General features: G+C 44.8%; 1 protein-coding gene across 1 annotated transcript in view; it reads left to right on the top strand.

Moving 5' to 3' along the window:
* Nucleotides 1-5,803: 5,803 nt before the first annotated feature.
* RYBP (RING1 and YY1 binding protein) overlaps nucleotides 5,804-13,808 on the top strand; it is an 80,357-nt gene continuing 72,352 nt past the window's right edge. The window contains exons 1-2 of the mRNA XM_058726217.1: nucleotides 5,804-5,949; nucleotides 6,717-6,842. Of these exons, the coding sequence (XP_058582200.1) occupies nucleotides 5,918-5,949; nucleotides 6,717-6,842 (158 nt within the window). The 5' untranslated portion in view covers nucleotides 5,804-5,917. The remainder of the gene's footprint in view (nucleotides 5,950-6,716; nucleotides 6,843-13,808) is intronic.

The following is a 13,808-nucleotide window of genomic DNA, read 5'->3' on the forward strand; positions in this document are numbered from 1 at the left end:
TTTTATAGTTATAGGTTTTATGCTCAGGCCTATGATTTATTTGGAATTAATTTTTGTAAATGGCATGAGGTATAACCAGGGACAATTTTGACTGGTGATATTTCCTACTATGCCAGAAGCAGATCAATAAAACTTCATAGCTCTGATAAGCATGTGCACAGGCTGGTTGCAAAATCTGGTTAAGGTTCAAACACAGGTGGTCAGGGAAGCTCCACCTCTCTCTGCCTCCAGGGCTGTTTCTTTAGATGTTAATCCTATCCTGAGTATTGCTCTGCTGATGTCCCCAGTGATACCAGCACAAGCCTGAGTCTTTGAAATGAATTAGGTTCTCCCCAGTTCCTAAAACACTCCATGTAGTTAGTTTGCTTTGAGAAGCAGTGTTCTCTCTTAAACCACTGAAGGAACATTCAGTGCAAAGTAGGGCATTAAATCTTAACAATTAGGGTGGAAATCTTAACCTTCCTAGTTTCTGTCCTGCTTGGGTGGCTTTTCTAGTCACCAGATCATACTGTTTTCTCCTTCCTCTTCTCCTCAATAAAAGTTTCATTAAAGTTTCATTAAAATCATTTAGATTTTGCTCTGCTTAAAATGTCAAGAATAAAATCAGTGAGGAGAGAAAGTTAGAAAGTCAACATGGGGTTGCCTGGCTGGCTCTATGAGTAGAGAGTATGGGGTTCCTGATGTCAGTGTTGGAAGTCTGAGCCCCACGTTGGGTGTAGAGATTGCTTAAAAAAACAAAAAAAGGAAGTCAATATAGAATTGTCACATTGTGATGTGGCTAGTAGAGAACATTTTAACAAAGATAACTAATGTCTACTCTTGCTTTTATTTAGAAGGCATTTATTTATTACATCAAGAATGATGAGGCAGAAAAAGAGTATCTAAAAGGGTCTGGCACTATTTCTGTAAGAGTATCAGGTCTTTAACTTGAGATATGAATATAAAATTCTTTTTTACACTGGTCTAGTGTGTGAATCTGATGCTCTTACTCAACCATAAGCCCTAATATCTTCAAGGCCAAAAAGTTAAAAAACCTAGAAATCTGGGGAAAAAAAAGGGGGGGGGGAGGGGGGTATTAAATTATCCAAACTTCCAAGAAAAGAAAAAAGTCGGCAGGACATAATCTCAGAATAAAAAATACTCTTTCCCAAGAATCAGTTGTTGGTAATCTACTTGGCTGTAGGAGACTGTTCCTACAAATGTATGTACTCTTAGTTTTCTCATTTCATCTCACTGGAGACTGGTGAAAATCACAGTTTGGGGCTCAGACCATAAGAAGGTATAACATGGGTGGTGTGGGATAAACCATGAGGTATCTGGAGAAAGACTTTTTTCTCTCATTTGTGTATAATAGCTTTCCTGGGTATTTCTAAGGTTCAAAGAGTATTTAGGTTTTCTGTTTGGAAATAGCACAGAGTGGGGCGCCTGAGTGGCTCAGTCGGTTAAGCATCTGACTTTGGCTCAGGTCATGATCTTGCGGTGAGTCAAGCCCTGCGTCAGGCTCTGTGCTGACAGCTCAGAGCCTGGAGCCTGTTTCAGATTCTGTGTCTCCCTCTCTCTCTGACCCTCCCCCGTTCATGCTCTGTCTCTCTCTGTCTCAAAAATAAATAAACATTAAAAAAATTTTTAGAAATAGCACAGAGTATTTAGGATTTCTGTTTAGGAAAAATACTTACAAATTTAAAGGCAGGAGGAGGCAAAGTTGATAAAACTCCAGACCCTTCTTTGGTGGGCACTAATAATTTTTGCTTCTTTCTTGAGCAAAAGAAAGGAAGCCTGCTGGAGCTGCCCTCCTGCTCCAACTATCAGGCCAATCTAAAGTTCCTTCACTACCTCCTGCCTCCAAGGGGTCTGCTTTCACCCGCATCTCATTTGTGAAGTCAGACCACAAACAGGCAAATATTCTTCTTTTTCCTTTTTTTTGTTTTTGGTTAAGTAGGCTTCACACCCAGCGTGGAGCCCGGTGCAGAGCTTGAACTCCTAACCCTGCGACCAAGACTTGAGCTGAAATCAAGAGGCAGACGCTCAACCGATGTGAGCCACCCAGGTGCCCCAACAAATAGTCTTGGTAAACTCATCAGTGGCTTCCATGGCATTCAGGATACAGACACCAATCCCAGCTGAGCCTGCCCTGCCATATAGGGGATCTAGGCGGGCTCTCCCTCTCCAGCCTCATCTCTCCTCTCCTGCAGGGCTCTGCCCACAGCTGCTTGTCTTCATCACCTGCAAAGTAACATATCCCTGACTGCTCTTTTCTTCTTCTGGGTGATCTTTACTTTTTCAGGGCCGTGCCCCCCCTTCCCCCCAGCTGTATCAACTCCCCTCCTCCCCTAGTACCCTCTTGCCATGCATCCTATGGTTTGTCTTTGTAGCAACTGCCATAATCATACTTAATTACTTGTATAAAGTCTGCCTTCTCAACTAGAATGTAAACTCCAAAAGATTAGGAATGAAGTCTATGACGGCCATCTGATCTTCCAGTCCCTGGCATGGGGTATGGCACCTAGTTGCTACTCTACAAATTACTGTTAAAAGAAAACAAAATTCTCTTCAGTGCATGCTTATCGGGCACTTCTCAGGGCACTTATATATAACATTGGGAAGGAAAAAATGCAAACAGAGAAAATCCTTGAGGTTACAGAACTTACAGTCTGCTGGGCAATGAGCTGCTAAACAAGATAAGTAAACTACATGGTACATAGATGATGGTTAAATGCTAAGGAGAAAAAAGTAAAGTAGTTAAGGCATCAGGTTATGGGGTGGTGTGTGATATGTTTCAATGGGGTGCCCAGGAAAAACCTCACTGAGAATGTCACTTTTGAACAAAGACCTGAAGGAAGCCAGGCAGCTAAGAATGTGATTATCTAGGGGTAGAACATTCCAGGCAGACAGAAGAGCAGGTGCAAAGGCCCTGAGGTGGGAGCACGAGTGCTCTAGGAAAAGCAAAGAAGCCAATGTGACTTGAGTAAAGTGAATGATGGGAAGGGAGAAAGAATATGGTTTTTTAACCTATTCTACGTCTCTGTGTAATCATTTACATCGGACACTTCTTGGGGAGTGCTTGTAACTAGCATCTATTCTAAAAAACCATGGGTTTCAAATAATTTTTAAATCAAAAGAACCCTTCCTTCAGATGAAACTTGAAATGGAAGTTCAAAATAGGGAACAGAGGAGCAGAGGAGGGGCTGTCTGTCAAATCCCACTCATCCCTGTACCCAACAATGGTTCAAGGCAACACCATGGAGGAAGATTTATTCCCCAAATAGCTCAGGTGCAACAAAAACCACTCTAGAATGATAATCTGATGCTCTGCCTAGAGACAAGTGTTCTATAGTACACTGCTCCAGAAGTATGCTTGTCTGGCTTCTGTACCTATAAGGAGGGTTTCAAAAGATATTTACTCCCAACAAGGAAACCAAATTAGTCTCTACAGTTATAACCACATGGTGATGTGTGGGTCTGATATTTTCCTAGAAATGAGTTCTCTATTTTGGAACTTCTTTTTCCTTCAAAACAGCTTTTAAAAACTTTTTTGTTTTTTGAAAAGGTAAAACAGGTCAATGATTAAAAAGAAAAACCACTAAAAAGTTCGTCTCCTATGGATAACTAAATTACTGTGTATTTGCAATGGAATGCCACACATTTAAGAAAGCAAATTAAAAGGAACTACTGATAACAGGCAACAATATAGACGAATATCACAAAAATAATTTTGAGCAGACACACGAATACATACTTTATGACCTATATATATGACATTCACAAACAAGCAAAACTGATCTTTGGTGACACAAGCTGGAACAGTGGCTACCTTTGGAGAAGGTAGTTACTCAGTGGGAGGATGAAAATATTCTATATCTTGATCTGGATGGTGGATACAAAGTATAGCAGGTATCTATAAAAATTCATGGAGCTGTAGAATGATTTGTGCATTTTATTCTATGTAAATAATAATAAAGTCAGTCTCCTTTCCATAAGCTGTGGCTCCCACCTACCCAGTTTCCCTACCCAGAGGCCACTCCTCCAGCTGGGATTTCCTAATGCTCCTTTTTTTTCAGTACCTGCATACCAGGGGTGGAGTCCTGGGAGGAAGCCACGCAGACACCAGAGGCCAAGGCTGTGGGCACTGGGCCATGGCTTGTGTGCATGCCCCTTGGCTTTCTCTGGCCCCTTTGGCCCTCTGCCTCTCTCTTCCTCCTTTTCTCCCTCCTTTCCTCAGAAGGCAGGGGGGTGGAAGCCCGGGAGGTGCAGGAGTTGCTGACCCTTGCTAAATAATGCTGTCCCTCCTGGCCCTCCAGGGTGTGCCTGCCTGCAAAGGACAGCATGTGCTGATCAAGCTTATCATTGACACGTTCCCTCCCTCTTTTATTCTCTCCCTTCTGTTCCCTGGAATGATCCTAGGACTTCCTGCTCCTTGGGCATTCAGTCTCGGAAAGCTTCCCTGGTCTCTCAGGCTTCCGTATGTTTCCCTTCCATGGGGCAGTCCTGATAATCCACTTTGTGTTTGCATATAAACGTATCTCAGTAGATGCTGCACGCCTGTCTTATCTTCCCTCCACACCCCTATCCGCACCTCCCAACTACTAGCATCATTCTTTGACCAAGTCTCTACCCCCCAGCCAGAGCTTCAGCCCCGCCAAGCCTTTTATCTAACCATCTTAGGGTCCTGACTCCTTGAGGGCAAAGGGGCCCGAATCATGTTCAAGTCAATTTGGCAAGCACTCTTGGAGCAGGGCGGAAAGTTGTTCTTCGCCTTCGAGAATCTTCCAAAGTGGGGGAAATGGTGCTCAACCCAGACCCAATTACAAAAGTTCTTAACCCGATACTTTGTATTGGTCCTTCCTTAGTGCAAGGCACTGACTTGCGTGCTTTTCGTGCATTCCATCTCTGAATTTCCCCAACAACACTAAGAGGACAGTTGTTAACCCTCACCTTGGAGATGAAGAAGCTGAGGCACAAGGTTAGCCTGCTGGCATGTGGCTGCCAGGATTTGAACAGCAACTTCCCTAGGGAAACGCCCTATTTAGGCTGGTGGTGGTGGTGGGGGGGGGGTGGTCTCCAGTGGGAGTTGGTGCATTGGAGTTCAGAGTCGGCCTTGGGGAACCTTTAGTTGTGCCACACCCTTAAATGCACAGTTCTCTCCTGCGTCAGGGACCAGAGAAGGGGCTTAGGGCCGGAGTATCCGCAGGAAGCCAAGACTTTAAGAGAGGCAGATACAAAGCTCCGCGTGGCAGAGGAGCAGAGGGGCGCGGGGAAGCCCGGGCCAAAAGAAAGAGGCCCTGCCGACTCCCGGGGCACTACAAGCCTCGAGGCGTTGCAAGCGGCGCGGCAGTTGCCAGCCCCAGTGGCGCGCGCAAACTGCGCGGAACTACTTCCCCCGAGGCGGCTTCGGGGCCGGGGTCCACGCGACAGCCCGATAAAGCGGGAGCGAGGGATCCGGAGCCCACCGCCGCTTCCCGGGCGCGGCCACGTGCGCCCCTCTAGGCTTGCACGCTCCGCCGCGCCGGGCCGCCGGGCCACCGGCAGGCACGCGCGCCCCCAGCGCGCACACACTCCCGGGCACGCACACCGACGGCCCAGCCCACGTCCGCCACGCCCCGCCCTCCCCCGCGCCCCGCCCCCGCCCTCGCGGCGCAGGCTGCCGTCCTCCCATTGGCCACACGGCGCGTGACGCGCGGCGCCCGGCCCCGCCCCTCGTCAGTCACTCGGCGGAGGCGGCGCTGGCGGGGACTAGTCTCGTCCGGAGACTGGCAGCGGCGGCGGCGGCGGCGGCCGGAGCTCGAGCCCCAGCGGCTGAGGGCGGGCGGGCGGGCGCGGGGGAGGGAGGGGGGCCGGTCCGCGACGACTCCCCGGACGGCGTTTCTCCTCCGAGCGGCGCCGATTTCGGCTTTGGGGGGGGCGGGGGTACAGCCCATCCATGACCATGGGCGACAAGAAGAGCCCGACCAGGTACCTGCTCCGAGCTGAGGGGGCGGAAGGGGAGGGAGGGTTGGGGGCGGGCGGGGGCCGGCGACGACTAGGCCCCGGAGCCACCCGGGGCGGGGGGGAGGCGCTGCTAAGATGGAGATCCGGGGGCGGGGGGAGGCGGCGGCGGCGGGCGGTGGCGGCGGCGGCGGCGGCGGCGGGAGGCGGTGTCGCTCCCGCTCGGGGCCGGCGGCCGTGCGCGCCGCAGCCATGGCGGCTCCTCCTCAGCCGCCCTCCGCCGCCGCCGCCGCCACTCCTCCCAGACAAAGGGAGATTTAACCAGGTGGGGAGGGAGGGAGGGCGCGAGCATGGGAGGGGAGAGGGAAGGAGCCGGCCCACTCCCCGCCGCCGCCGGCCTCGGGCTGCCCCTGCGCGCCCCCTCCAGATCCGGCCCGCGGCTCCCCTGCCGGCCCCCCCCCCCCAGCCCCACGCTCAAGTCCACAAGTCCGCCCGCTTCCTGCGCCCGCCGCGGCCCTTCCCGGGGCGCCGCCGCCGCCTCCGCCTGCTGTGCGAGGCAGTACGGCCCGCGCCCGGGGGTTGCGGGGTGCCGGTAGGGGCGCCCCGTGCCCTCCCCCGGTCCCTCTTTCAGTCCCCGAAAAGGGTGGGTGGGTGGTCGCCTGAGCGAAGTTTCCAGCACTGGATTCCTGCGAAATTGCGACGGCTCACCAGCGCCTGTGTTTTGCTGTTTCTCCCCCTTTTTCCTGCTCCCTGTCTCTTCCCTCCCCTTTCCCCCACTCCTCACTCCTCCGAAGGCCAAAAAGACAAGCGAAACCTGCCGCAGACGAAGGCTTTTGGGATTGTAGCGTCTGCACCTTCAGAAACAGCGCTGAAGCCTTTAAATGCAGCATCTGCGATGTGAGGAAAGGCACCTCCACCAGGTACTTGAGGATCTGTGTGAGCTTTTGTTGAAGGACTTTTTTTTTTTTTTTTTTTTCTTAAGGTGGGAGATAGGGTAGAGAGCTGTACTTGCTGCCCTCTTTCCAACTTGTTGATTGCGGCTTTTTTGCATTTGGGGGGTGGGTAATGTGTGGTTTTGGTTGTGTGTATTTCGTGTTGGGTGCAAAGCTTCCTATTCACTGAATGATTTATGGGAGGGAATTTTTCCAGGTTTTCGTCTTATTTCAAACAGACTGGATTTATTTGACACTTGTATCCATTGGCTTATTGGTATTGGCTCAAAAAGAGAGGAAGCAGTGCTTTTGCTATGCATTGTAGGACTTTAGACCTTTTATTTTTGCCATGTGTAGAATGTTTTTAATTTGCCTGTCCTGAATTTTTTTTTTTTTTCCTTTTCCAGAGATTTAACGGTGAATGTACAGTTAGGCTGGTTATTGTGCTTTTCCTGTCTTGAGCTGCAAATGTCTGTTATTTTCTTGCCCTGTGAAAAGAAATGTTGGGGTTTGATAAAGTAGTATTTGGAAAGCTGAGCTGTCAATTTGTGTGTTTTCTGATTAGCTTATGCAGAGTGGTGATGGAGGACGATTTTGCAAAATGGTGAAAGGAATATATTGAAGTTTGCATGTAAAGCTTTATTATAATGAAAAGAATGTTGAAAGAATTCCTTTTCGTTTTTTTGTGAAGGTAGTAAATCGCATCTGGTATCAAAATGAGTGGAAATATTTCACTTTTAACGTTCAGATATATTTGGATAAAATGTCAAAGTTGATTTTGTAGTTTTCTGGTCATTTTTTAAATCGTATCTGGAATTTGGTTCAGGGGATGTTAGAGTTTGAAGTTAAACTGTTCTTGATGTCGTTTAATGGGAGGGCATTGGGGGATGTGTGTGTGAAGGCCAGAGAGGAGTTGAGTTCCTAGTGAATCCTTGAAGACTTAAGTCGATTGCCAGAAGTCTCATTTCATCAGGTACTTATTTTTGAGTTGGTAGTGTTCCAATATGACTGTGTAGTAGTACTGCATAGTTCTAACTGGATAAGGTCCTTGGACTGAATGAATGTGTCCCGTTAGGGTTTTCTTGCTTTATTTATACTTGGGAATTACCTAGGATATCGGGTAATCTGAAGAATATAATTCTGGGATGAATTGGTGCAATTACTGGGAGAGCAGTTCTGTGACTTCCACTAACTCTTGAAGTAATGAGTGCTTTGAATAAAAGTATTCAAGTACTAGAAATATTTTTTCAGAAGTTTTTACAGCAAATTCATGTCAAGTTTTGTAGAACCAAGAACTAAATACCATAGAACAGATTTAGTTAAAATAAAAAGCATTTATTGGGAGCTTAATAGATTTTGCTTTGTTCTACGAAACAGGGAATTCCATCAAATGGGATGAAAGTTTAGAAATGTATTTGTTATTTAAAGCAATAGTGATTGTATTTTATTTATGAGTAATGTTTTTTTACACGTAGAATCCCTCAGAGGCCAAACCTCTTTATTGTGGTTTTGCTTTGAGTGTTACCGTAGATGATGTTCAAGTGACTAGGAAACTCCTAAGAACTTGAGAACTTTACTGGTGAAGAGCAAAAACCAAATTCAAGTTTACATCTGATGTATTGCTGGGAATAATTATCTTATAATGAAATGCGTTTCAGTTTCTTGGTGTATTAAAAAAAATCTGACTTATCAAACTTTCTGAAAACCTGTGGGAGGTTTGATTTTAAAAGTAATAGAAATGTTTAGTTTTTTCAGGGTTACAGATGATGACAGTGAGATTCAGTTTTTTTAAAGAAATACTTTAAATAATTAAAGATGAAATATTTTAGGAATAGGACAGTCTCTTCTAACCTTTACGGGTTTTTGTGTGATTTTTTTGAGGTCTCTTGTTGAGTAGGATTTGAACACAGCTTTCCGAGATGTGAGGACTTAAACTCCTAACAAGTCACTTATGATACCCTTACATAGCCAAAGTGTGTTTTCTTGGTTACTGTCAATATTTTGGTGTTTTAGATCTATTCTTGAAGTCGTCATTAATTGGAAGGTGAATGACATTTTGGCTTTCTCATGCTGTGAATGGATTTCATGTAGACAGGTGAATTTCACAGCTCTTCATCCAGGTTTATCCAGTCTGGTAGCTGTTGGTTAATTTCTCAGTGATAGTACTCCTTATTGCTGTGTGATTTTTCCTGTGCCTTTTTCTTGAAATTTTCTTGGTACCTCAAAGGTTTAATACTTTTTGCCTTGCATTGTTTTAATCACACCTGGTATTGATGACAGTAGAAAATTGTTGGGTTTTGGATGCTGAGTAATAGGCAGAAATTGATTTTAGAATAACTTAAATAATCAAAAAGGGCTTTGTAAACCTGTTGACTGGTATAGAAATTAGGTTTTACTGCTCTGGGCTGGTGTTTCTTACTCGTAGTAACAGCCTATCTGGTGGCCTAGCCACTGGCCATTTTGGAGTTCATCATTTTTGTCGCTGTCACCATCATCTAGTCAACCATTGAAGTCAGATTTTAATTAGTAGTAGGTCCAATAGGACACAGAAGTGCATTTACCCTTCGAGATAGAATTGGTGTTACTCAATTTGATGAGGAAAATATTGACTCTCATCCAAAGAACATTTATTAAATTCCTAGGAGGTGAAAAATACTGGTCAAGACATTGGTAGGGAGCATGGGTTGGTTAGGCATGCACAGGGATGATCAGAATCCAGGTTATAAAGACTCTAAGAGTGGTGTAAATAATACTGTGGGAGATTGGAGCAATCTGACTTGGGGAATCAATTAGAAGGATTCCTCCTCCTCATTTCTTTGGGCAAGGAGAATTGATTTCTACAAAATCACCTGCCACCTCTTCATTGTTATTGCCATGTGTACTAGATATCTTGAATTCTGCAGGTAGATTCATGAGAGTAATTCATAAGGTCTTCTTCCTATTGGAGCAGCATAGAGCAGAATGAAGAAAGGAGGACCAGATTGCTCCTAAGGAACGTGTTAAGGGAAGGAGGAGATGCTTACTAGGCTGCTTGGAAGTTCAGCGGGCAGTAGAGATCTGTATTTTGGATATCTCAGTTATATGGAGGGTCTCCGTATACGCTCCTTTTTCTAACTATATCGTCACACTCTGTTTTCATTTTTTATAGCTTTACTGGGTATGATTTGCATACTATGCAATTCACTAATTGTAAGTGTATGATTCATTGAACTTTAGTTATTTTAAAGACTTCTGCCGCCATCACCACAAACTAGATTTTAGATTTTCGCATCACCACAAACGAGTTTTAGATTTTCATCACATCACATGGTTTTCCTCTGCCTGTTCTGTGATATGTCATAAGAGCCCTGGAAGGTTGCCTCCTCACCATGCTGAGCTCTCTAAGGGCTTAGGCCTTTCAACATAGGAAATAAAAGAGTGTGTCTGTAAGGTGGCCGTGGGTGGGGAGGAAACACTATCCCTGTCGTAGGTGGTAAATAGGAGATAAAGTAGGATTTCCCAACCTACTTTGCCAGTCTCATGAAAGTTGATACCACCAGCTTTTAGAAGGAAAAAACCCTGCAAATTAACACATTACCTGATTATTCTCTTAAGTGGAATTTCTTGAGTGTTGAGCAGAGTAACTTCCTAGACTTGGTGATAAATGAAATGTGTTTTGCTTCGGTCTACTATTGCTGGAAATGCAGCGATGTCTTGGTTGGAAAATACGGATCGCCGAGACACCGCTGCAACTCGCGCTGATCAGTGGTTTTTCTTTTGATCATAGTGCTGCATTTTGACCAGCTACTGCTTAAGTCACGCTCGAAAACTGGTAAACTTTTGCTTTGGGTAATTAGCAGAGATTTAGAACTTTGCTAGTCTTCAGTGCCAGATTGTATCATGATGTTGTGTTCAAATCCTGTTTATTTAAATACCATCCCTCTGAAAAGTGTACTCTTTTTAGAGCTTTTATAGGCAAGTAGAAGTGAGGAATTTACTTTAGATGTGTAATAAGATTATGTCACTTAAAAAAAAAAGTCGGTACTCAGGATATTGAATTAGAGGTTGGTACTCAGCTGTGTTATTTGTAAAATGTTCTCCTTGTATAGGAGCTCCCTCATTCTTTGCAGTTATAAATGTGGACATTTTCTCTCCTTAACTTCAGATAGCCTAACAACTCAACATCCCTTGAATAGTTGTGAAGTACTTCACTATTGTGAAGTTTTAGAGGAAAACACACATAATTAGCGATAAGTGAAAGTTCTGATCTTCAAAACTACATCACCCTGAGGTAATGTTCAGATAGGAAAGCTCCCAGAAAGCAGGGGTGGGGTGTACCTAACTCTTCCCTATGCTTTCACCCACCACAGTGGTTTTGCTCCTTAGGTCACATTGGTTTTGCCGTAGTATTTGTCTTTCATAAAATTTCTCCATAAAATATATGGAAAAATTACCTGTCTTCCAAACCATCAAACCTTAGGAAACCTTTCAGCCTCAAAGCTGGTGGAGTTTTAATGATCACTCTTACCCAGAAACAGTGATAATTTATTTTGTTATTTGCTATTACGTTGGACTTACTGATTTATTGGTATCGACTTGATCTTATGTCTACTTGGTGACCTTAAAGTAAATTACCTGGGTAGTTGTGGTTATTTGACAAGTTTTTATTGAGCACACAGCCGCATGGGCTCTGGGTGTACAGTGGTGGAAAGACAGACAAGGTCCTTGTTTTCGTGGAGTTTAAAATACTATGGAGAGGAAGAGAAAATAAGTAAACCGGAAAATAAAATACAATTTCGCCCCGTCGCAAGTGTTTGGGAGAAATTAGATCAGGGTATGGAACTATAGAGTGATGAGAGCTGGGGCAGGTGACTACTTTCTAGACCACGTAGAGATAACACATTGGTCTTTTTAGGCAGCATGCATGCTGCTTTCTTTTGGAGTAAGGAGATAGTTATTTCTGTAGTCTGTGCCATTTAGCTCATTGGGTTGGGGACAGTTTAGAGTTGGAACCTTTGTGCACAGGCTACTCAACTTTTCCTTAGTTGCATGTCACGTATTGAAGCCAGGCCAGCAAACTTGTTAGTATATCCTGTTAGTTACTGGGATAGGAGGTTTGAATGGATTCAGTTATGTATTATTCATGTGGCATACATTTGTCCTGTGCTTCTGTAAATATCGAAGAAATTCCAAGACTAATAAAAACTATTTTGGTAAACTACAGCTACTTGAGGAAGTTGCTGGCACTAATTCAGTTCATTAGTACTTTAGGTAATAGTGGATCTCTAAATGTCTCCTTTACGGCTTGAACTAAAACATTCTAGTCTTTCTGGCTCTCATTTTCTCTTTGGCTCCATCACTAGGGCTTTTTTCCTTTGTGACCTCTTTATCCTCCCCATCATGAGTGTTGCTCTTTTTTTTTTTTTTTTACCTGTTAAAAAATGAAATCTTAAAAATAAATTAAGTAGTCACACCCATCTTGGGGCTCAAACTCACAACCCCAAGATCAAGTTGCATGCCCCACTGACTGAGTCAGCTGGGAGCCGTTTACCTGTTTATTTTTAAGTAAGCTTTTTGAACGATAGTATATATAGAGAGAAGTGCACAAATCATAATAATAAGACTTGACGAGCTTTCCCAAGGTGAACACATCCGTGTAACTTGCACCCAGAAACAGAAGATTGCCAGGACCCCAGAGCCCATCTTACACTCTTGACAGTCACTTTAGCCACTGTCCTGATTTGTAATGCTGCAGAGGAGTTCTGCATGTCTCTGATCTTTATGAGTGGAGTCCTATGGTTGTGTGCACTTCTGCACTACCAGCACAGAGCCAGATGCGGGGCTCGAACCCATGAAACCATGAGATCATGGCCTGAGCCGAAAAGAAGAGTCAGATGCTAAACTGACTGAGCCACCCAGGTGCCCTTGGGTCTGGGTTTTTGAGATTCATCCATATTATTGTGTGGTTCTTGTTTATTTTATCAGTGCTGTTTTATCCTAAGAGTATATTGGAACTCAGTTTTTTTTTTTTATTAATTTTATTTTTGAGAGAAAAAGAGCGTGAGTGGGGGAGGTGTGGAAAGAGAGGGACACACAGAATCCAAGGCAGTCTCCAGGCTGGAACTCAGAGCTGGTGAGATCATGGCCTGAGCTGAAGTCAGACGCTTAATCTGCTGAGCCATCCAGGCGCCCCTGGAACTCCGCTTTTTACATGTAGACCCTTAGAGACGTTCTGGCGATAGGGTCTCTTCTTGATTTCTATTACCTACATACTTGAACCCAGCTGTCTTCTTTCAGCTGGTGTAAATTGACACATTAGGTGAGAGGATAAAACCTGGTGTGTGGAACTTCCTGCAGATCGTAAAGGGAGTAAACTGCCTCACATCCAGTTGTGTTCATAAGTCATTTATAATATTTCAAGTCATTGGTTAAGTAAACAGAAAATTCGTGCTTTGAGGGACCCCCAACAACCAAGTTGAAAAAGTTAGGTAACATCTTCAGTGGTGTAAAGCACCCAGTGACGGTATGCGTGGAATGAGTGAGTCCGTGGTAGAGGTAGTCTGTGTGGGTACATTGGGGAAGGCTTCACTGAATCTGGGATTTGAATGAGGACTGTATGATTCTGTGATTGATGCAGAGTTTGTTGTACAGGCTTAAAGAAGTTCTTTGTTCCCTCTACCTCCTTTTAAGCTTTTCTCTCACTCGAGATGTCATCCATACCTTTCAACTTCTCCCGGCTGGCTGGTAATTCGCAGATACTATGTAGTAACCATACATATCCCTGCTCTCATGCGTGCATACCCATGACGATCAAATCCAAGTTGTTTTGAGGCCGTTCCACCTGGTCAACTTCAATTCTCTCCTAGTATTTATTGCCTTTAAGATAAGTCTAAGTGCTGATCATCACGAGGGGCTTCTGGGTTAATCTTTTCATGTTCCTTTAGGATTTCTGGAAGCCGACTGCCTGCTACCTCA

Source organism: Neofelis nebulosa, chromosome 4, assembly GCF_028018385.1.
Source record: "Neofelis nebulosa isolate mNeoNeb1 chromosome 4, mNeoNeb1.pri, whole genome shotgun sequence".
NCBI lineage: Eukaryota > Metazoa > Chordata > Mammalia > Carnivora > Felidae > Neofelis > Neofelis nebulosa.